The following is a 25,233-nucleotide window of genomic DNA, read 5'->3' on the forward strand; positions in this document are numbered from 1 at the left end:
TTTTCTTTTTTAAAGAATTTTATTTGTTTTTATTTATTTATTTTAATTGGAGGCTAATTACTTGACAATATTCTGGTGTTTTTTGCCATACATTGACATGAATCAGCCATGGGTGTACATTTGTTCCCCATCCTGAACCTCCCTCCCAACTCCCTTCCCATCCCATCCCTCAGGGTCATCCCAGTGCACCAACCTCCTGTCTCATGCATCAAACCTGGACTGGTGATCTGTTTCACATATGATAATATACATGTTTCAATGCTATTCTCTCAGATCATCCCACCTTCATCTTCTCCCACAAAGTCCAAAAGTCTGTTCTATACATCTGTGTCTCTTTGCTGTCTCACATATAGGGTCATCGTTACCATCTTTCTAAATTCCACGTGTATGCGTTAGTACACTGTATTGGTGTTTTTCTTTCTGACTTACTTCACTCTGTATAACAGGCTCCAGTTTCATCCACCTCATTAGAACAGATTCAAATGCATTCTTTTTGATGGCTGAGTAATATTCCATTGTGTGTATGTACCACAGCTTTCTTATCCATTCGTCTGCTGATGGACATCTAGGTTGCTTCCATGTCCTGGCTATTATAAACAGTGCTGTGATGAACATTGCGGTACACGTGTCTCTTTCAATTCTGGTTTCCTCAGTGTGTATGCCCAGCAGTGGGATTGCTGGGTCATATGGCAGTTCTATTTCCAGTTTTTTAAGGAATCTCCACACTGTTCTCCATAGTGGCTGAACTAGTTTGCATTCCCACCAACAGTGTAAGAGTGTTCCTTTTTCTCCGCACCCTCTCTAGCATTTATTGTTTGTAGACTTTTTGATACCAGCCATTCTGACCGGCGTGAGATGGTAACTCATTGTGGTTTTGATTTGCATTTCTCTGATAATGAGTGATGTTGAGCATCTTTTCATGTGTTTGTTAGCCATCTGTATGTCTTCTTTGGAGAAATGTCTGTTTAGTTCTTTGGCCTATTTCTTTATTGGGTCGCTTATTTTTCTGGAATTGGGCTGCAGGAGTTGCTTGTCTATTTTTGAGATTAATTCTTTGTCAGTTGGGAAGCATGCCACTTTTCTATGGGGTTAAGGGGCTTAGGGAAAGCAGGATAGGCCACGGTACCTGTTTTCTTTCTGAGCAGATGCCTTAGAGCAATGGGTGTTGACTGGTACGCCTCAAGCCCTTCCTATGTATGATCCTTTGTTTCAATGAATGTGAGATTCATTCTTGTTCCAACTACTATCTGTCAAACAGAGCACAGAGCCGCATGCTCATGCAGTGGGATAGGGAGTGAGAGCAACATGTGACTGGGGAGAGGATGGAGGAAATGGATCAAGGAAAGGTCTGTGTTTCCTGGCACATGTGAGACTCTGGCATCAAGAAACTATAATAGTGCTGACCAGGGGAGGAAGAGTTGTGCCAGTCACTCAGCACTGAAGGACAACCTGGTCAGCATGAGAACTGCGGGAAGTCTTCCTTTTTGAACTTCCTGAAATAGGTGTTCTTGTGTTATTAATGTTCATCTTTTAATTCCAGCTATCAGTTTTAACTTTCAAGACTCTCACTAGCATGTATCCTCTTGAGTGCTGGGGGTAGCTGGGAGCTGCAAAATGTTCAGGGGGAAGGGAATGCCAGGCTGCCAGAAGGAAGCCTTTCTGGTAAGATGTTAGAGAAATCGTAGAAGAGAGGACTCAGATATTTAAGATTCCAGAACCTACATCTACCACTGGGCTCAGCCTCTCCCCTACTCCACATCCTCCCCACCTCATAACCTGGTTTCACACACCTTTCCAACTACTGTCTCCTAATCTGACTTTGTGTACGTCATTACTGCGGTTCAGCAGCCCCAGGCTGATAATTGAGGATCAGTTTGGTATAAAAACTCTGGTTATAGAACCTCAGGAAGGGCACAATCTTGACTCTACTTACACCAGAGAGCATTTCAGACGCTTTCCTTCTAAGGTGATCCCAGGACCCATGACAAGCCCGTAGGAGCTGCCCTGGGTGCCTGGCAGCTAGGAGCTGCAGAAGGTTGTAGACAGCAGTCATTCTTCTGTCCCAGCTGCCAGGACCACAGCACGCATGAGCACGGAAGCCTGAATTCCCACCCTGGTTCCTCCTCTACGTCAATTTCCTTGGTCATTTGGTTTTCTTATAATTGCTTTGAGGATCAAATGGGATGATAGGGGAAAATGATTGAACACATACAAGGGCACAGAGAACACTCTTCTTTTCATGAAGGACATTATTTAAGTAATGACTAAATAATACATTTTACATATAGTTTATATATGATTTGATGGATAAATACGGTTTTTCTGAAGTTCTAACACTTAATTGCAAGGACATGAAGATTTGTGGTTCACTGTTTTTCATTCAACTCTCAAAGCTCACATTTGGCACCAGATTGGAAGAGTGATATTGGCTTGGTTGAGCCCAATTATCTTCCATTTTCTGCTTCTTCTCAACAAGTCTCCTGAAAGATGAGGAATCTTATCTTGGAAGAAGGACGTGCTACTGCAAGTTAGGAAATACCTATCCTTCTCTTATTAAGAAAGGCAAGTTGATATCTTGGATTCTTCAATGGCAGAACTCATTTCAAATACTACATTATTTCCCCTATGAATACAGATATCTGCGGAGAGTCTCCTGCCTTGAGTTTTGGGGTCAGGGATTATGGTCCTTACCATGTTCTGAACTGCTATAGAGGTGATACTTTCAAACTAATTCAAAGGCAAGCCTGTGTTCAGGAGGAGGAGATTTTCAGTCCATCTGTTTCCTGTGCATTCATTCACTGCCTTCGGGAGTTTGCTGACTAACTCACACTTAGAAGCTACAAGTTTCATGGGAGCTTCATTCACACTAGATGACAGAGGGTCTACACCTCCATCCTGTAGCTAGGGAAAGCAATTGCTCCATCAACCTCCTCTCATGGCCACATGCCATCTCAGTCTATCCTTGTTTTAAGGAAACAGTAGGATAACACAGGCTAGGGAGGGAAAATTCATTTAAGGGTGTTTAAAAGGAAACTGCTTGAGTCCTTTATGGTCCTATCCACATCTTGTCAGCATCTGCCTCTGCCTTTCCAGGTGATAATTAAGCATTCAGTTCAGTCTCTCAGTCTTGTCCAGCTCTTTGTGACCCCATGAATCGCAGCACGCCAGGCCTCCCTGTCCATTACCATCTCCCAGGGTTCACTCAGACTCACGTCCATCGAGTCCATGATGCCATCCAGCCATCTCATCCTCGGTCGTCCCCTTCTCCTCCTGTCCCCAATCCCTCCCAGCATCAGAGTCTTTTCCAATGAGTCAACTCTTCGCATGAGGTGTCCAAAGTACTAGAGCTTCAGCTTTAGCATCATTCCTTCCAAAGAAATCCCAGGGTTGATCTCCTTAAGAATGGATTGGTTGGATCTCCTTGCAGTCCAAGGGACCCTCAAGAGTCTTCTCCAACACCACAGTTCAAATGCATCAGTTCTTCGGTGCTCAGCTCTCTTCACAGACCAACACTCACATCCATACATGACCACAGGTAAAACCATAGCGTTGACTAGACGGACCTTAGTCAGTAAAGTAATGTCTCTGCTTTTGAATATACTATCTAGGTTGGTCACAACTTTTCTTCCAAGGAGTAAGCGTCTATGTGAACTCATCACAGACTCGATGGACATGAGTTAGAGTAAGCTCAGGAGTTGGTGATGGACAGGGTAGCCTGGCATGCTGCAATCCATGCGGTCACAAAGAGTCGGATACGACTGAGCGACTGAACTGAACTGCGTGAACTCAGAAAGCAGCTTTTAAAGAGGATCTGGATTTAAATGAAGACACCAGTGCTGTGTGGGTTTTGTGAAAGACAGCTGAGAGTTTCCTGTCTAGTCCCTCCTCCTCCCAGGCAGCCTGGGCTTGGGATAGGTGCCTTCAGAGTGAACAAAAGGCCAACTGATTTACCAATTCTGTTAGGATTGCCTTTAATTTGGGCCTTCTTTCTGAATAGGCTACCATGTAATGCTCCTGTTTTCTTAATATGACAATTATTTAGCTGGAGGGAAGTTATTCAAAATGTATTGAAAACTGCTTTAATCCAAATGTAACTGTTATCATTAAACTTCTAATTTACCTGCTCAGAAAAGGGCCACATGCATCAAGGGAAGTGAGGGAGACTTGGTTTCAATCCAAATTTCCCAGTGACATCCAGGGTTGCTGAGATGTTCTGACTAGCATTGTCCCTCACCATTTCTGTGAGTGCTTCTTTGAGGCTGGGAGTATTACAAAGACCATCTTCCTGGAAAGAGAAGGACTAATCTTTCAGTTAAGGGGACAGGATTCCCTCTTGCAGTACTTCTTCAGAGGCTGTGATTAAATTTCACAATTAAGTCCAGTGACTTAATAACCAGGCAATGGGGATTTGGCAATAGAAAAGGCACAGTCCATATTCTGAATACATCTTTAAAGTATCCTGTTACAGATGAATAGAGCTTACTATACCCTTTGCCATATGTTGTTATTAATACCTTATGTAATTCTCAGACTGTGAGGGTAAAGTGAGGATTATTCCTTCATTTTCATGATAAAGAAACAGACTCAGAGAATTCTAAGGTCTTGCTCAATGTTGCACATTCAGGGCAAGAACTCAAGGCCTTTGTCTCTACAACTGCCAGTCTACTTTCCACCCCATTCCAGGAAGTCAGAAAGGAGGAGGGCTTTTCTGAGCACCTGCGAGTTTATTGAGCACACCCTGTGGGCATGGCTTCAGGTATGCCAGGCGTGTACAGAGAAGCTGATGGGATGATATTCATCTGTGTTTTCTTTCTAAGAATCCCTTGGTGCTGATGTAACCCTGTTTATCTAATACCTGTAATTGCATGTTGCTTTTGAGAGATATGGTGGCTTGTTTCACCACTTATGCTTCAGCTGTCATCCTGGCCACAGTTTTATTCCCCTCCTCCCAAAGCTGTGAGTGCGGAGTGAGTACTGGATCAAAGAGGGAGAGATCCTCAGGGACACGAAGTATGGATCACCACCAGGGCTTCCAGACTCAAATGCGGAGGCTGGAGGGTGAAGTCAGAGGGAGAAATACACCTGGTGGGGCAGATGGTGAGCTGGAGAATGTATTTTCTCCTAAAAGGACTGGTGCTTAGTACCCACTAACAGTCATTTTGCTTCTAAATCAGGCTCAGGTGGCCAGATCTTGAGGTGTTTTTTTCAAGAGAATCTGGAAATCTAGGATTTTATGTAAACTCTCCTGATTGGATTGTTAAATATTAATGGTTGGTTGAAACATTTAAAAATCTCTGTGAGTTAAAAACAAACATGACAGTTCTCAAGTCTCTCTTGCAACCTCTTCTTCCTGTGAAAAAAAATAGGATAGTTTAGGAGAAATGTGCACAGAGATGCATCCTGTTACCAGAAGCATCTTTATTACTAGCAGGGTCCTGCATCTTTTCCATGTTTGTGAGAAGGACAGAAAGACGGAAAGGATTAACAAACTGATAGAATCAGAGTGTAAACAAAGCTTCCAAATGATTGCTTTCAGCCAGCATTTCTTTGAATATCCACCCAAACACCTTTGCATAATAGCTTTCGTCTTTCCCCATGTCCATCACCCAGAGGATGAGGCCTTTGGACAGAAAGCCTTTCCACCACATCCACAGACTGCAGGCTGCCACCAGGGTTATGCATAGACTCCTGCTTACTAGCCAAGACCATACCTTCCCCTGTCACCCATGAAAGCTTACTGGGGTCTAAACAAGTGAGACTGCCAGAAGTATAGGAATGGCCTCCCATTGATCTTATTTAACTTTTTAAAAAGTAAATTCATCATGAATATTGGTACTCTACCCATCATTAGTAAAGGTTCATTTGTGACACAACACACAAAATTTCAGGTCAACATGGTTAAGTTTTTAAAAAATAACTAGAGTATATTGCTAAGCTCTCCAGATAGACGAACACTCTCTATGTGTGGTGTTTTCAGCCAAGGCATGGTTGCCTAGGTTGACTCTCCCAGCTCACATATTACTTACACCCTAAGGGGTATCAGTTACAAGGCTCTTAGTTGGGTGTGTAACCAGAGACACTTGGACTCTTGAGAGAGGATAAAAGAGATAAAAGACTATGTTCTCCAAAGCAATCAGTGGGTTAGAACACAAACATTCTCTTCCCTAATTGGCACGAGGGAACCCCCACTTGAACTGGTGTTGAATGATGTGAAGTCAAGTCCACATGGCAGCACAAACCAAAAACTATAGAGTTCTCATGTTATCCATGTTCTTTGCTCCATGAACTGATGCAGAGGCTGAGCACTAAAGCTTTCCCTATTATCTACCAAGTCTAAGACGGTCTGCTTTCTTTCCACTTTTCATCAGAAAAATGAAAATTCAAGCAGTGGGATTGAAACTAGATTTAAGAAAGTAGAGACAAAGAGGTGACTGGTGATCTGATACAGTGTGCCTCCTGGGGGAAAGGTGCCTGGATGTTAAAGGTGGACTATGACAAAATGAGAGCAAACACAAGTCTATTTTTTGCTAGATTGCCACAGGGAACCAATCTAACCTATTTACAAGTGGTCTCAGGGGAAATGTCTTTAAATAGACATCTTGTCACCATCTTTTTCATCATCTTCCACGATCACTTTGGGTCTCTCGTCCCTGAGCAGTGTCACACCTGAAAAACAAAGCACAGATTTGCAATTAAGTGCCTCTAATTAAAATATTAGATGACATTATAGCATAGACAGTTCACAGGAGCATGGCAACCCCGAAAATTTCAGTGGCTGCAAAGCTAACTGCTAAAGATGCCAACAGAGAGAGAGAGAGAGAGAGAGAGAGAGAGAGAGAGAGGGCGCTGAGTGGCCTTATTTGGCTTTCCCAGAGGAGCTGTGGCTCAATGAGAATACTGCTCTGATTAGAAGAGATGCTCAGCCTGGGAGCCACAGGCAACCTTCACCCCCTTCTCTACATTCTGCAATTTTGCTTGCAGCAATTAGGATGGAAAATGAACAAATTTGGGGGTCTAACCGCTTTGGATTTCTCATTCTACCACTCACTTAATTTGTACTGGGCCAGATTACACTTTCAGATCGAAATTTTCTTGTATGTAAATTGAAGGCGTTAATGCTTATATTAAGGGTTATGTTGACAATTAAATAAGAAGTATGAAATAATGCTTAGCACAGTGCTACACCTGTGAGCAACTTGGTGTTTCCTTTGCTTGCACCATTTGCTAGTTTATTTTCCCTTAGAAAAGAACTGGTAAACCTCATGAAGTCAAACCACACGTATTTTACTAACATCTGGGGAAAATACTGAACTGAGACTCTGAGCATGCCATTTCCGAATGCCAGTGCTAGTAGACTGAAAAAGTTCATGTGGTTTAGAGCAAAATGAGAAAATAAGAAAAATGCAGTGAATTTTTTCATACAGCTCTATGGCTCTAGTTTAAAAAGTTGTCCTTATTTTAAAACAATTCTTTCTCTTCTTTAAGGGATTAAAATATTCTTTCTTTTATGACATTTTAGGGATATCTGATGGCTGTATTGTCAGCAGCCTTACTACGCAAAGCTCAAAGTTGTGATCCCCCTTTTAGACCCCACAATATCTTGCTTTAAAAGTTTACTGATCTGTGGAATTCAGAAGCCTGAGCACCATTTTCTGGATGGGTCAACCCAGAACAGGCCATTCAAGGTCTGGGTGGTTCTGCTCATCCTGTGAGTTATGAAATGGGGTCATTTTAATAAAAGGAAAGGGAGCTGTGATCCAAGGCCAGTCCTCCATGCTTTCTATCATCTCACTCAATCTATCAGCTTTGTTTTCCCACCACTGCCTTGCATAATCCCCCACCCTTTCCGTAATTAGGGACCTTTCCGTTCATGAAGCACTTCATAAAGATTGAAACTTAAGGGAGGAAAGCTGTGCACCACAAGAGGCCTTTTTACAACACTGAACTCCATTCAACAGTAGCAAATTAATGAAAACTATGCTTTGATCTTAATGACTATTTATTTGATTCAGTCGCTAGTTTGTTCATATGAGTTCTTTACCAATTAGCTGATATTTATTGGAGGAGAAAAACAATTTCAGGAATCTGGTTGAAACTAAGGCTTTTGCATAAATCACTTATGAAACACTGTGGGAGATATTTTCTCATATACCAGCCACACAGAAGTTTGAATTTTTACTTGGAATGTAGGCTGTCTTGGTAAGAGAACACAGAGTTAGCCATGCTGAGTTCCCAAGTATCCAGTCCTTCCTTCCTTGATATTTCTTCACATTAATTCAATTTTGGGTGAATTCAAAGTGGACAGTCAGTTCAGTCACTCAGTCATGTCTGACTCTTTGCGACCTCATAAACTGTAGCACACCAGGCTTCCCTGTCCATCACCAACTCCCAGAGCCTGCTCAAACTCATGCCCATTGAGTTGGTGATGCCATCCAACGATCTCATCCTCTGTCATCCCCTTCTCCTCCTGCCTTCAATCTTTCCCAGCATCAGGGACTTTTCAACTGAGTCAGCTCTTCACATCAGGTGGCCAAAGTATTGGAGCTTCAGCTTCAACATCAGTCCTTCCAATGAACACCCAGGACTGATTTCCTTTAGGATGGACTGGTTGGATCTCCTTGCAGTCCAAGGGACCCTCAAGAGTCTTCTCCAACACCACAGTTCAAAAGCATCAATTCTTTGGTGCTCAGCTTTCTTTATGGTCCAACTCTCACATCCATACATGACTACTAGAAAAACCATAGCTTTGACTAGATGGAACTTTGTGGGCAAAGTAATGTCTCTGCTTTTTAGTATGCTATCTAAGTTGGTCATAGCTTTTCTTCCAAGGAGCAAGAGTCTTTTAATTTCATGGCTGCGGTCACCATCTGCAGTGATTTTGGAGCCCCCCAAAATAAAAGTCTCTCACTATTTCCTTTGTTTCCCCATCTATTTCCCATGAAGTGATGGGACCAGATGCCATGATCTTTGTTTTCTGAATGTTGAGCTTTAAGCCAACTTTTTCACTCTCCTCTTTCACTTTCATCAAGAGGCTCTTTAGTTCTTCTTCACTTTCTGCCATAAAGGTGGTATCATCTGCATACCTGAAGTTATTGATATTTCTCCCAGCAATCTTGATTCCAACTTGTGCTTCATGCAATCCAGCATTTCTCATGATGTACTCTGCATATAAGTTAAATAAGCAGGGTTACAGAATAAGCCTTGACATACTCCTTTCTCTGTTTGGAACCAGTCTGTTGTTCCATGTCCTGTTCTAACTGTTGCTTCTTGACTTGCATATAGACTTCTCAGGAGGCAGGTCAGGTGGTCTGGTATTCCCATCTCTTTCAGAATTTTCCACAGTTTATTGTGATCCACACAGTCAAAGGCTTTGGCATAATCAATAAAACAGAAATAGATGTTTTTCTGGAACTCTCTTACTTTTTTGATGATCCACTGGATGTTGGCATTTTGACCTCTGGTTCCTCTACATGTTCTAAATTCAACTTTCTGGTTATTTTTAGTATCCTTGACACCAAGTTTTACAAGCATCTGGGCAGGGGGAAAAAAGTACTGAGATTTCAGGGAAGGGAAGAGGTCAGCCCTTCCCAAAGTAGTCTAGGCTTTCCACAGGGACACAGGAGATAGTTTCAAATGGAAAGTGAACTAACATTTATATTAGTGTAGTTAAGCATTCGCTTATAATGTCTTATAATGAAAAAAAAGTGTGGTAACTTGTCACACTCTTGATTTCTTGGATCTCATCGCTTAGAATGAGGCTTAAATCAGTAGCATTTATATGTCATCTCTATGTTCTTACTCTTGATTCTTCATTTTATTGCCTTTGGTCATTTAAAGATGAATGGCTTTTGATAAGCACTAGCCTGGTTTAACTGGCTTAACTCAGTCATGATCCTCACATTTTCCTGTAGAAGCAAAGGTGTGTTATCAAAGCAATGTGCTTTAGAGCTGGAAAACTTTGCTTTCAGTGGCCATTCATTCAGTTTGGAGCAGGTCACTCAACCTGTGTGACTCTCAGTTTATTCATCTGTAAAACTGGAGGAAACATACTTTGTATCCATCACAGGAGGTGATCCCATTAGGAAAGACTAGTCCAACATTCTTTTTGGCTTCAACCACACCTTACATGAGGACTTCCTTGGTGAATCAGATGGTACAGAGTCTGCCTGCAGTGCAGGAAACCTGGGCTCGTTCCCTGGGTCGGAAATATCCCCCAGAGTAGGAAATGGCAACCCACTCCAGTACTCTTGCCTGGAAAATCCCATGGATGGAGGAGCCTGATAGGCTGCAGTCCATGGGGTCGCGAAGAGTGGGACATGACTGAACAACTTCACTTTCACTTTTCACTTTTACGCATTGGAGAAGGAACTGGCAACCCACTCCAGTGTTCTTGCCTGGAGAATCCCAGCGACAGGGGAGCCTGGTGGGCTGCCATCTATGGGGGCGCACAGAGCTGGACACGACTGACGTGACTTAGCAGCAGCAGCAGCAGCAGCAGCCCAGGACTTGGAATATAGTAGGGATTTACAAAATGTTGACTCTTTCCCTTCCACTCTTTCTGTAGGCAAGTTTAGGGAACTTGGCTCCTTCTCAGAACCTGATGTGCTTTTAAGGCTGAAGCTGTCAGTCCAAGACCTCTAAAGTGTCAATTAGTTCTGCAGCAAGCTGTCTTCAGTCATGATCCCAGCCAGAGCACCATCCAAAGGTGGTCACCTGCATCACAGATGCGTGTGGATCTACGGCAGTCAGACCTAAGACACCACCATTCCTGGTCAACCACACCAGAGAGAGTGCTCTCTTCTTGGCAGGACAGAAGAGACATCACTTTCAAAGGACACGTCAGTCTCCTTTCTACAAGTACAATATTGAGCTTTGATCTCCAAGTGTTCACAGTTCATGGGTCAATTACCTAGGAGGCTTCTCTTCAAGACTTTCAGCCAAATTGTTCATTACTTTCTCCGGTTTCTTTTGCCACAGATCTCAACTAAAGATTCTTAAGCGGATCTTGGCTACTCAGATCTGACCAATCCTAACCCAATGCTCTCTGCCCTGCAGCTCTTTGGCCCTGGCAACCTCGGATCACACTGAGAACAAAACTGGAGAGGAAGCCCAAGATGACTCCTTACTGCTCAGAGGAGTTGTTTGGTGATTGGAATCTGTCACAAAAGCTTGTTAACCTCGGGGAATGAAGGTAGTTAGCTGGAAATTTAAAGGAGAGAGTGAATCCTTGTCCAGCCTTCCCTTGCCAAGGGCTAATGAGAGGAGATGTCTCTGGAGAGCATTTTTCTGTGAATTCCTCTCAACATCCTTATTAAAACCAATGTGAGTCTCTCTAAACATCTGCTGAAGGCTCTATCCTTATCAGCTTAACTAACATTTCGATTACTGCCAAATCTTTAGATACTAAAAGGCTCTTCAAAAGTAAAGTACTTCAGCTAATATGCTAATAAAAGCTGGAATCATAGAACACGATAATTGCAAATACTTGCAAGACAGAGATTTGCTGATTCAAGGAATTCAATAATGTGTATAGTCTGTGACTATACAGCAACCCCTCCCCCAACACTCTTGTGTACTCTGCACAGTTTGATAAACATTTTTTATTTGTGCAGGAATCTTGTTCTCTTAGAAGATCGATTTTGGGATGTAGGGAGCCTCCATTGCCAGAGAAATAGAGCTCAACGTTTTAGGAAGTTCCTTGAATCAGCAGCTTTCCATGGAGAGGTAAAACACTGTGGCTAAAAAAATTCTCACCTTTAGAAATGATTTAGCATTTCAAAGAATATAATGTTGAAAAGAGGATGGAGACAAACTAATGTTTACTGAAGTCTTTCAATAAGCCAGGAAGTGTGCTAAGTACTTTATACACTTTAAGTTTGTTAGCAATGTGGGAAGATGGGTTTTATGGTTTTTCTTTGAGAGATGGATAAAATAAAGGAGGCTCTTCTAGTTTATGTTAGTTGCCCAAAGTCATTAAGCTAGACTGAGGCAGAACCAGAGATCAAGCCTACAGCTTTCTGACTCCAAAGCCCATGTTCAATGCTGTACACTAAAGTAACTCTCTGCCCATAAACAGTTTTGTTCCTCTTCCAAGTCTTCCCCTAGAAGGACTTTAGTAAAAGTAAATACACGAATGAGCAGAAAATAGTCTCTTAATGGAGAACGTGAAACACTGAATCATGATTGCCAAATAGAATACCAAATCAACAGATACTTATAGAGTGGGGGCTACATAGGAGGGATTGGACCAGTTATTAAGGTCAATACCAGCAACACAAGACAATCCCAGGCCATTTCTAATGACTTCATCAAAAATGTCTTAGATGTAAGTAAATTAAATAACAGCTACAGTAACAGCAATGAAAGATAAGGACAATACTAAAAGAGAGGGCAGAGTCTTGGTAGTTGCACATCCAGCTTGAATTTAAAAAAAAAAAAGGTTTAGAATTAAAAAGATTCATTCTGGACTTGGAGGTGTCTGTTGGTAGAGACCTAGAGCTGACTGTTGTAAAAAAGTGACTGCTGCTGCTGCTAAGTCGCTTCAGTCGTGTCCGATTCTGTGCAACCCCATAGATGGCAGCCCACCAGGCTCCCCCATCCCTGGGATTCTCCAGGCAAGAACACTGGAGTGGGTTGCCATTTCCTTCTCCAATGCATGAAAGTGAAAAGTGAAAGTGAAGTCGCTCAGTCGTGTCCGACCTCAGCGACCCCATGGACTGCAGCCTACCAGGCTCCTCCGTCCATGGGATTTCCAGGCAAGAGTACTGGAGTGGGGTGCCATTGCCTTCTCCGTAAGGTGGACAAAGGCAGAGCTTGGAGGAAACACGTGATAGATTTGAGGATCAAGGGGCAGGTAGGGATGCATGAAACCTATGAGAAGCATGTCTAAGGCAGATTCACAGCCTATGAATGGGTCCTCAGTCCATTTCTCCAGACAAGTGCCTCCTCATGCTTCATGCCTCTTTGTCTGGCTTTTCTCAGAAATCAGCAACCATCTGCTCCCCTGATTGCCATTTCATGATGTCTTCTGAACCATCTTTCAATTTTGTTATTAGATGAAATCATGCGAAAATACAGTCTTACAATAATGACTAAATCTCATTGTCTCCCAAAAGTGTCCCTTCTGGATTGCTATAGGTCCAAACCATAGCATGATACAATGAAAAACTGCTCACAGAAGAGACAGACCTGGATTGGAGCCCCAGCTCTGTCACATAACAGTGTTTGATCATGAGCATAATTTCATCCATTCATCAGTCCTTCTAATCATCCCATCATCAATTAACTAATCAGCTATCCATCCATCAATTTCATCAACAAAAGATTTTAGAGTAGCTAAGTTACTTAAATCCTCTCTCAATCTCTATATCTGTAAAGTGAGATGATATCTACTTCATTGTGTTATTCAGTTGATTTTTTGAAAATCCATGAGACATACCAAATCCAGTACCTAACATTTAGTAGGCTTTCAATAAATCTTAGTGCATTTTCTCCTCTGCCATTCTCCCACCCCAGACTATCTGTATAAAACAAACACACACACTCCCATCTTATACTCTGACCATGACTTACTTGTCTCATTCCCCAATTTCCCAACTTGTACCTAAAATTCTCAGGGACAAGACTATACCTCACACACTGGCTGCTCTATAGTGAGGGATTGTGCCTATAGTTCAGCAAGATTTTTTGGTTTGATTTGACTCACATAGAAAGAGCTATCATTATTTCTGCAGCTCTCTCTCTCTCCCTCCCTCTCTCTTATTTTGAGGATTTGGTCAATATATCCAGGTGTTTTGAGAGAACCAACTCTCAGTCATAGGATACAAGATCCCTGGGTGACTGGGGAGGAGGGTATTTAAATTCTTTTCAAGGACCCACTGACATTTCTATTTTATTGACTCAGTGGATCTGATCAGTTCTGCTGAAGCATGAGTTATGCTCTGCCAACCCCAGGTAAACTGCCAAGGAAGGCAAACCTGAGAGGCAGCAGTAAATATTCCTCCCGTGAACATTCCTGCAAGACACAGACTGCTGGGCCAGGACAAAGGCTGAGCCTGTGGCACTCCAGATGGTAAGGCTCTTGACCTGTTCCCATCACCCCTTGCAAATGCCCTGCACCAGCTCTTTTACCTGCTGCAAAGGGGGACACGTGCAGGGCAGGTGTGTCTTTTCTCCTTGGCTTTTTCTGTTCCAGGTCAGTGTTTTGAAGAACTGGACTCATTTTGCCCTTTGGTTGTATGTCTTGGACATCGTATCTTGTGATTAAATGTTCTGAAAGGACGTCTGCATAGTTAGGAGAACAGAGGGAGAAACAGGGTCAAACACATATGTCTCAGAACACAAGGACAGTGTGTCCATATTTGCACATGCATCTGGTGATGTGCAAACATCATCTTAATAATCAACTTTTCAAATATCTTCATAAAGCAGGTTCTTTATCATAAGAATTATATCTATGGAGGCTACACTAGATAACATGCTTTATACAAAGGGTTTTTACATGACTGATTTCATCTTAGCCTCACAGAAACGTGAGGTTTTTTAATACTACCACTGTTACTTTGCTGAGGAAAGTGAGGCAAAGATGTGCTGGAGGAATTGAGCTGAGTTTTGTCTGCTGCTGAAGCCTACCCTTGGTAGAATGATGGGGCATTTGCTGTTCCATAAGCTACGTGCTACTATGTTCTTCACTGGCTTAACTAGTTCTCTGCTTCCACCACCTGCCTCCTCTCCCCTCTTCTACACATGAACGTTCTCTCCATTATGCACAAACTCTCTAAAAACAGCCTCCTCTAGAAAACCAGTCTACAGTTCACAGGCCAAACTGAGCTCCCAGGGTCCTTATCTGAGGCCTCCTTTATGATGCTCTCTCTTACTGCACATTTCAGCTGTTTGTGTTTCTCTTATCTCCGTTTTATAAAATGGAAAGTTTCTTTCCAGAAAGGAAAATTTCTATTTCTTTTGTCTCCCTAAGAGTAGGCTGTGAATAGAGAGGACATTAAATAAATATCCTGGAAGGAAGGAAGGGGTAGAGGAAATAAGACAAAACTTTTGGAAACAAGAGGGTGTCACAAGTCACATGCATGGTTGTTACAGAGACACGTTAGCTGTTCCTAAGACGGTTTTGTTCTGCTCCTGGGTCAGACCTGGGCTGCATTTCTCAGCCTCCCTTGCAGTCAGGTGAGGAAGTGACTGAAGGAAGTGCGTGTGCCTGCCGACCCTCCACTCTGTCTGCTCTGGGTCTGCTGGATGCCCGTGCCTACGGTGACTTTAGAAGCCAGTTGCTGATGGTGTCCATTGTCTTGAGTCCCTGAATGACTGTTTGGAGCAAAGCCTGCCTCTCCACTCCCCCCAGCTTCCATTGATTAAAGTACACTTGTATTGTGTTATCCACTCATATTTTAGAATTTCTGTGCTATAGTGACCTCCTTAGAGTAACTAAGACAAATACAGAGACTGTACCAATGATTGAAAAATATCAAACTATTTAAGGGAAAAAAAAAATGTAATCTAGAAGCCAGTAGTCCCCTTTTACAGACATGCAAACTGACCTCATTGTCCATTACCTGGTATGAAAGGCGGAACATGCAGGGCAGGTGTGTCTTTTCTCCTTGGTTTTTTCTGATCTGACTCAACATTCAGGGTGACTTGTACATTGTTCCCCTTTATAGGCTTCTTTTTGAGATCACAGTCCTTAATAAACTGGTCTGAAAGATCATCTGATTTTGACAAGATACAAAGAAAAAAGAAGAATATGACATGAGCAAGGGTTCAGTCACAGACTGGTTGGTTTACAGTTAAATCTGATGGGAGGGAGGAATCTTTTGGTCTGAAAAAGGAAAGCATTTATTGATTGTGGCCTTTTTCTATGGAGGACTTTGCAGGCATGGATATATGCAGTAAAAGGGAAAACTGCTGCTGCTGCTAAGTCGCTTCAGTCGTGTCCAACTCTGTGCGACCCCATAGACGGCAGCCCACCAGGCTCCCCCGTCCCTGGGATTCTCCAGGCAAGAACACTGGAGTGGGTTGCCATTTCCTTCTCCAATGCATGAAAGTGAAAAGTGGAAGTGAAGTCACTCAGCTGTGAATGCATGTTGAAACAATGATTAGGTGGAGTTAGACTGATATGAGTTAAAATTTTGATTCTATTTCTTGTTAGTTCTGAGAACTTGGCAAGACTTTATTTTTTTTTTTTTGTGGGTGGGGAGTCTTAATACTTAGGAACTTTAATATTCTCTCAACTTATAAGATGGGGATAATATTAAATCAATGCGTGTGTGTGTGTGTGTGAGAGAGACAAAGACAGAGATAATTAAATTTGTTGATGATGGTAAATCATTTGATACATTTGATATATTTCAAATACTTAAAAAATGTTCACTCTGGCCGTTGCTAACCCCCAATACTTTTCCAAAGGCTCAGAGGAAAGCCCAACCCTCTTATCCCATCCCATCTTTATCTTACCTCACTAATTCTAGTCCTGCATGTCCTTTCTCATTTTATAAATATCCACAGCATTTTTATTCATGTAACACCTTTAAAGGATAATCTAGTTATTATTTATGCATATGTTTTCTCTGCCCTCTTTGATGACAGGTGTCTTGTGTTTTATCTCCTTAGTAACTGGATAGATATCTGTTGAATGTATGCTTGAATGAATGAACTCAAATATATTTTGTATAAAGAGCTCTTCTATTAGGATTCTAAGAAGCTGCAGAACAATGAAACTATCTGTTTTCTCTGGAAACTCACTATCACCTGGATATTGCCTGGCTAGATCTATAATTATGAATGAAGTTGGGGAAATTTAGGGACTAATTGAATCTTTTCAATCCCTCTTCCCTCCTTCCCTTCCTCTTATCTGTCCTTTCTTGCTTTTTCTTTCTTTTTTTTAATGAAAACATTCAGGTGAGCTTCTTTAAAACATGGAGGATTAAATGTGCCAAACATTTTCACTTTCATTTTATGGGTCTAGACATAGCCTGCGTCATTCATTCATTTATTTATTCAACAAATGTTGATTAAGCTCCTACTATATATGCCAGACATTGAGCTAGGACTAAAACTAGAAGTAAAACATAATTTGTTTCCAAGTTACTTATGGTCTATTGGACATTATATCTGGATGATTCTTTGCCTTAGAAAACCCAAGGTGGCTCAGCAGTAAAGAATCCATGTATAATGCAGACATCACAGGCAACAAGGGTTCGATCCCTGGGTTGGGAAGATCCCCTGGAGAAGGAAATGGCAACCCACTCCAGTATTCTTGCCTGGGAAATCCCATGAACAGAGGAGCCTGGCGGGCTGCAGTCCACCCATAGGGTTGCAAAGACTCGGACACAACGGAGTGACTGAGCATACCCAAATATGTGTGAGGAACGTATCACCAGACATATTTAGTAACCATACATCATTATGCCTGCATCATCAAAAGGTCATAATACATAGCCAAAAATGAAAAACATCATTCTTCAGCCAATAGTAATAAATATTTCCTTCTACCTAGGAGATTTTAATAATTTCATCCAATCATTTCAATTTAATGAACACTTTTTAAAATTGTACTGTGTGTAAAGCATTGGCCTGTATGATTTTAAGTTTCTATGCACACAGGAAAGGAGATGAAAGGGGGATTTTATGAGCGCTACTTATCAACTTGGTGATTTCACCTCATTTTCATGTGTGGGATAGACCAATACCTATTCGACAATGCCTGTGTTTTACTAGCTGTTAAATACTCTCACCATTCTGAATACATTATCTCACTTAGTTCTCATATCATGCCCACAAGGAAAGGTATTTTTAGCCATAATTTGTAATGAGGAAACAGGTTTAGAAGGCCAGCTAAAAGGCTAAAGATTCCACTCTTGGTAGGTTATGGCAACAGGGTTAAAGCCAGGCTCTAGGGACTATGTATTTCAATGCCTGGCTGAAAATGTAATTTCAAAACTTTATTACCACAGAGCACAATTAATCTCCCCCACATTATACATACTGTAGACCTTTGCTGAATGAATGAAAATGGCTCAGAATGGGTACTGCCCAGCTGTGGGGTCTCTGGAGGTACAGGCTGGCTATGAACCAGTCATGGGTGACCATTCAACCCCAAGGTGCCACTCAGGGCACTGTACAGAGAGCAAGACATTTTCTTCAATTTTAACTTTTACTTCAAATGCATTTCCCTGATTTTTGGAGAAATCCTGAGTACAACATATCTTGAGAGTAAATGGGGAGAAAGGAGAGGTGGTGGGGGGCACGGAGTCATAACCAGGCGAGGCATAAACAAAGGCTATGAATATGCAAAAGGCCCATCCATCAAAAGTCTGAGTGTCTCATTTTTAGAAATGGGAGAGGCAGAAATGTTTCTGGTATTTTCATTACAAAGGTTATGCAGAAAGTCAGTTCTGGAAAGGAAACAGATTGACAATAAAGCAGAAAAAGGCTATTTAAAATTCTGTCTTGATAGGCAAAGAGAGATATTTGAAATATTTTATTGGCACTGCACATGGGGTGTAAGTGTGTCAGGAAATACTGGAAACAAGCTAGACTGCCACTCTCCATTTATGGCCTCAAAAATGCTCTGCCTGGGACTCTGTCAGACCCAAAAAAGAGGACAATGCCTCTTCTCTCTTTTTTTAAATTCGAATGAGCTTCTCTCCAGTGCTTCAGCTAATATTTACATGACAGACCCCACAGACCCATGGGCTATTTGCCTGTCCATCTGGTGTTGGCTGTCAACAGAAATCTCAAACTATCAGGTTTCCGGGAACCTCCCTCTGACTTGCTTGCAAACTGAATGGCAGAGACGCCCCCTTTCTGACTTTCACCAGTGACATTCACACTGTAGCATTTACCTAAGTGGCTGCAGCGAGGGTCTAGCTTGTCCAGTCTGTCTTCTGAGAGCTCCAGAGGCTGCATTTGCTCAGTAGACATCATCAAAGGAGAGCAGGTGTGTGGATTTCTTCCCCAGCACCACAGAAGTATAGAAACAAGACCATTAGTTATGTCTTCTGCTTATTCACTTTATTAAATAAGTATATTTATTGAACATTTACTGCTATGCTCTCAATTCAATTCTATTTTGAAGTCTGCTTTTTCTACTTAGCTACTAGAAGTTCTAAACTTAATATTTAAGCCAAAATAAATGAATCATACTCACACACACATACACACACAGAGATATGGATTTGTCAGTAATTGTCATGTATCAAATGTTCAATATTTGCCATCTTTCAGAAGTACTGTGGGGGTTTAGAATGAACCCTTATAAAGTGAATTAGAAATGAGTTAGCTGGGAGTTACAGGAAATCTTATTAAATCTTGCCTGAATTTTTTTTTTTTTTTTTTTTTGGTTGAGTTCTGCAAAGTAGGATGATGCCTACTTCACAGGTATGGAAACTTCCCTGGTGGCTCAGATGGTAGAGCGTCTGTCTACAATGTTAGAGACCTGGGTTCGATCCCTGGGTTGGGAAGATTCCCTGGAGAAGGAAATGGCAACCCACTCGAGTACTCTTGCCTTGAAAATCGCATGGACGGAGGAGCTTGGTGCAGGCTACTATCCATGGGGTAGCAAAGAGTCGGGCATGGCTGAGCGAATTCACTTTTACTTTTCACAGGTAAGAAAACTGAGGATCAGAAAATTTAATTAATTTATTCAGTCCCACATTTATTAAATAGCCACACTTGGATATATCTCTATTTCTGCAAACTTCCACTAGTGACCCAAGACTCTTGAAATAGTGGTTCCTTTGAATCCACATTGAACAAGGTTTCTGATTTTCTACCATTACATGCTTGTAACTATGAAGTATTGAGACTTCTTCCCTATTCATGTTACAATTCTGGTAGGAAAATATCCAGGTCTTAAAATAGATCTTTATTATTTTCTCCCTAGAGATTTCTGACATTAGAGCAAGTCTGTTTCCTCTTGCCCCACCCCCCTGCCATCGCCCATCTTTCCTAAACCGCAAATCCATTGAACTTTACAGAGCTATTAGTTGTAGCCATTGTTCACGAGGAGTAGGAATTCAGAACGGACATATGTCAGGTCTGAATGAGGAATGCATTAGATGAGATTTATAGGAAATCTTCATTAGAGTCTGCCTATCTTCTATTTCTTTGGGATGATTTATTACTCATTTCTACCATTGCAATAATGGTTGAAGAGGAATGCTATTTAAATGACCCAGTTTGTCCTCTTTTCTTGAGATTCTTGGATTATTGGTATGCTGAAGAACACACACACCAATTGAGTTAACATTTCAAGCTCATAGAATTAGTTCAACTCAGTTGTCTTCTGAGGAAGAAGCCAATGTTCTCTGGGAAGGCTAGAGGGCTTCTCCCCCTACTAGCTGAGATCATCGTTGAGCAGATGGAGCCATTAACAGATTACTTGAGCCAGCTTTTAGTGTCATTCTGAGAAGACTGACTGCTCTGAGTGACTTCAGCAGAAATCAATTCAGGCCATTGTTTTTAGTGTTTGTATGGAGACTGCCAATTCCCTGGAACCATAAGGAAGAACACTGCTAATTTGGGTAGCCAGTTCCTACCTGCTTTCATGAAGAAGAAAGCTATAGGACCATCATTCGGGATGAGGGGACTCAGGGCTGAGGTCTGGAGGCAAAGTCATCAGATATGGACTGTGCTCCTACTCACATCAATCTTTCATCTCTTTGGGCAGAAATTCATGGGCTCTTTCATAGACTTAGGGCTGAAGGTCACCCCATGCAGGATCTAGTTAAAATATTCATTTTCTAGAAAAAGAAATGGAGGCTCAAAGAGCTTAAAATCACTCACAATTAATTACACACTTAGAGTCAGAATCATCACTTGAACACAGACCTCTTACCTTCTACTCTAGGTCCTCTCTGGTGGGAGTACCCACTCTTCTCCAAACTATGGTAAGCTGCTCTTTTCACTTGGATCATATGGCTGCTCCCTATGTGCTCAATAACTGGTCATCTAATTTGAATCCGAGCTTTCAAGCCAAATAGATCTAGGTTAAATCTCAGTCTTTTAACTAAAAGCTATATGACTTTGAGGAAGTGACTAAATCATCATGATGTCATGAGGACAGATGAAGCCCAAGTGCAATATAATCATTTCTGCCCTTTCTCCCTACAGGCTGCAGCTTCTGTGGTAGAATTTGCCAAAGTCAGCATCTTACTGGGGCACCTACAGACTGGTACCTGGGGACGTATGTTCCTCTCTGTCTCCCATTCTTAGCCTCAGTGTTCTTATCTGTAGAATAGACTTAATAGTAACAATCTTGTAGAGTTACTGTGATGATTATACAGTAGCTCTGTGCTTTGAACATTGTAGGCATTGAGTTGATGGCAGTCACTGTTATATAACATTGTCTATACCTTCCTAGATATCTGGTTAAGGAAGACTTGCTAAGGAACTGAAAAAATTTGAAAAATCATTGACTCATTTTCATCTGGATGTTGAACCATGGGATGGCCAGCCCTCATCTGAGAAAACTGGCTCTCACAGTATAGGACTTGAGAAAGAGGAGGCTTCCCTTGGGGGCTGAACTGTGTGAAGTTCAGAAGTCCCTGGACAAGGCAAGGCTCCCTGGTGATTAGTCGTAAAACGGACACATGTTTGTTCCTCAAGACAGCACCTAGTATCTATGGGGGGAAACATCACTATTTTAAATCAGTGTGAGTGAAAGAATGATGGTAAGCCTCTGTTTGCAGGAGCCTGAGAGATGATTTTTCACATTTGGGATTTTACATCACAAAACTACCCTGTGCTGGGCAGGGATGTGTTTTGCCCATGGAATTAGAAGCTTACTTTTATTATGGATGATGTCACTACAATCTTTTTGGCAGAAAACTTTCACACAAAGAAAGGAGCAAGTCCACAGAAGAGAGAGAGATTTGGGGCCAAGCATCGCCTTCCTGGGGACTGTCATTGTATGCGCCTGCTTAGCACAGAATAGAGGATGTTCTCCATCTCTTTAGTCCCTCTGCTTTTCTGCCCTCAGTGAGAATGGGTGCTCCAGATAATTGAGCTGCTGTAAATCAGGAGCTGGCCTCATTCTTAAACTAGGAAATGGAATATTTCTACTTCCTATTCCTGACCGTGCCCATGCACTCCTTTCTTGAATTCAGTCCCCACACCAAGCACAACAAATGATGTTGCCTTTGTTACGCTGTCCAGGGAAGCTTTCATCATCAGCAGCTCCCTGTTCTTTGGGAACTTTCTGAAGCATCAGCTCTTTCTTTCATACCTAAGCCCGTGGTGCGCTAGGGACTGAAGAGATGCCTTAAGGGCATTTTATAAACTGTTTTCTAGTCAACGATTTGCAATGCTTTAGCATTCTTTTCCACTTATTGGTTCAGTGTGGTCTCTGAATTTTAATACTCACACAGTGACAACTCTAACTGCCACTGTGATTGTCAATATCAGCCCTCCCACCTTCTTCTGAAAAGCCTGGAGCTACCTGTGTGGTGAAAATCAGGAAGCTATGATTATGTAACCTGTCCAGAGGGGTCACAGGAAGTGGCACAACCACAGGCATTACTTCTGCAGCAAAAATGCGAGCATTCACGCTGAACTATAAAATCATTTATTTTTTATGTCAGATTTTGCTACAGAATGAATTTACGTTGACTTTAACAACAAAAAATTTTTGGTTTTTGAATTTTCCCATTAGAGAAGAAAGCGTGGGTCTGTCTGACTTTCTCCTTGCTGTTTGAGAGAATGTGGTTGGATTGGTGACCCTTGTGCAAGAGACCAGGTGACTGTATTTCAGGGATTTAAGGAGGTTTTCGGGGCTCTGACCACTAAACTGTTGTAATTCCCCTGGCTAATTCTCACATTGCTCTTCTCAGAGACACACTTGTAAATACTAATGCATTTGAGAGGAGCTACATTAACTGATGTCAGTACCTAGGGGTTATTAATGACAACGATGTCTTTCTCTTTCGAGAACAGAAACAGAAAGGTCTAGGGAACTGAGTTGCAGGGAAGGAAGTGCACGGATGCAGGACAGGCATGCCAGAGCAGCCTGTGGAAGCCAAGGATGCCTGGAGGGACCCTAGCTCCACTAGCTCAGGTGTGTGTGAACAGTCCCTCAGTTATGTCTGACTCTTGTGACCTCATGGGCTGTAGCCTGCCAGATTCCTCTGTCCATGGGATTCTCCAGACAAGAATACTGGAGTGGGTTGCTGTTTCCTTCTCCAGGGGATCTTCCCCACCCAGGGATCAAACACATGTCTCCTGCATTGGCAGGTGGATTCGTTACTTCTGAGCCACCTGGGGAGCCCACTGGCTCAGAGCTGATTCCTATTTCAGGAGGACAGTCATGCCATTTCTTTAGCTAAAAAAGATCCATTGAGTATGAGGTCAGAAAAGGCTCTGGGCATTTTGACCTTAACAATGAGTGGATTCTCAGGTGGGTGTTAGAATATGTGGTTTAATTCATAGACAGAAAATCCCTCATTGACTGTAAGCATTTGGTGCCGGCAGGTAATATGAGGTAGAAACAAATGCTTGGTCTTACTCTCTAGCTGGGTGAACTTGGGAAAGTTATATGTCCTCTTGGAAACTTAGTTTCCACATCTGTGAAATGGGCAGGATAGTGGCTCTTCTCCAGGGCTATTGAAAGTATTAATAATACAATGTGTGTCAAGCTCCCAGTATATGCTACCATTTCAAGAATGTGAGTTGCTTTTTTTGCTCTTTTCATCTGCTTCTTGTAATTACAACATGTACATCGAAATCGAACCACTGGGACCATTTCCTTGTCCCATTTCTGGCCTTTTCTGAAACTATGATGAGATAAGAACAATCCCAAGTAGAACATACTATACGGCACAGGGAACTCTACTTAGTGCACTGTGGCGACCTGAATGGGAAGGAAGTCCAAAAGCGAGGGGATACATGCATATGTATTGCTGACTCATTTCTCTATACAATAGAAACTAACACGACATTGTAAACCAACAATACTCCAATAAAAATTAATTAATTAAAAAATACACTTTTATTTTTCAAAGCCAAAAAAAAAAAAGAGAGAGAGAGAAAGATAAAAACGAACTGCAGAACACTCTTTTCCAGGCCTTGGGAACATGCTAACACTGATTCTCAGGAGCAAGCTGGCACTTAGCTAAGTCATGTGATATTCTAAAGAATTTCCCTACATTAGTCAGGCTTGGATTTACTAGATGGAATAAAAAGTTAGAAGGTTATGGCCACAGCCCAATGTGATATCTGATTAACGTACCCCCTGGTTATATAAAAATTCTTATCTTTTGTCAAACCTATTTTTAACCTGAGGGCTGAATTCAGGTCAAAAATATCACATTTTAAGATCAAATTTGTTGCTTTAGAAGACCTAAATTTGCAGTATTCCTCGAGGAATGACTGTTACTCAAAGTAGGACATAGAAAGGTTTTTTGATTAGGACACTCTCAGCTTTCAAAGATAAGCCTCTCCACACTGCTGTGTGAATACACAGATATACCTGTGTTCATTGTGAAACTTCACAATTTAATTTGTGAGGGCTCTGGTTTTTACAGAACTCAGGACTCCACTTCTCTTGGAAAAATGATTTGAAAGTGGTAACTTTCCCAGGTCCCCATCTAGCCCCGGCTTAGTCTTGCTCCAGAAAGTACCCTTATTCCTCACACCCCTTGTACCACCAGCTGCAGCCTTCTTTGTCTTAGCAACCACAAATCAGTAACTTACTGGAAACTTGCTTTTCTCACCGTAAATGTTCTCAGAGTAAAGACCTGAAGCACTTACCAGGCAGTACAGGTGCTGAGATGAGAAGGCAAGGGATGGGAAGGAAGCGCTTCCTCTCTGAAGCTGGGCCGGCTCCTCAGTGGCAGTGGCTGCTGCTGCCCGTCTCCAGCTCCTCTTATCAAGGGACCAGCTGCCGCTGTTGCCATGGGGATGCTCTGTTTCTCAGGCGCCAGGGTAAGGGGGATGGAGAGGGAAAGAGGACTCATCTCACAGCCACTGCTCCCAACTGTAATAATTGTCCATTACGAAAACAATGCACAGAACAGTGCTTTGAGGACCTGGTGTGCAAGAAGTCCAGACAAACCAGCTAGGTCCTTTAATCCCCAAAACAACCCTGCGTGTGCATGCTCAGTCATGTCCAGCTCTTTGAGACCCCATGGACTGTAGCCTGCAAGGTTCCTCTGTCCATGGGATTACCCAGGCAAGAATACTAGAGTGGGTTGCCATTTCCTCCTTCAGGGGATCTTCCTGACCCAG

The 25,233-nt window shown here is 42.1% G+C and overlaps 1 protein-coding gene across 2 annotated transcripts; it reads right to left on the reverse strand.

Moving 5' to 3' along the window:
* Window positions 1-24,854, reverse strand: PPP1R17 (protein phosphatase 1 regulatory subunit 17). 2 transcript variants are annotated; one of them, XM_004007922.6, is made up of 6 exons: window positions 24,757-24,854; window positions 18,855-18,961; window positions 15,567-15,719; window positions 14,131-14,283; window positions 6,556-6,666; window positions 1-5,350 (listed from the first exon to the last, which is right to left on the reverse strand). In XM_004007922.6, exons 2-5 carry the CDS (start codon window positions 18,934-18,936, stop codon window positions 6,587-6,589), a joined length of 468 nt encoding a protein of 155 aa, XP_004007971.1. In that variant the 5' UTR covers window positions 18,937-18,961; window positions 24,757-24,854; the 3' UTR covers window positions 1-5,350; window positions 6,556-6,586. The 2 variants fall into 2 exon arrangements, with proteins under 2 accessions (XP_004007971.1, XP_012032248.1); XM_012176858.5 differs by having other exon boundaries at window positions 2,235-6,666.
* Window positions 24,855-25,233: the final 379 nt, after the last annotated feature.

The sequence above is a fragment of the Ovis aries genome, chromosome 4 (genome assembly GCF_016772045.2).
Source record: "Ovis aries strain OAR_USU_Benz2616 breed Rambouillet chromosome 4, ARS-UI_Ramb_v3.0, whole genome shotgun sequence".
NCBI lineage: Eukaryota > Metazoa > Chordata > Mammalia > Artiodactyla > Bovidae > Ovis > Ovis aries.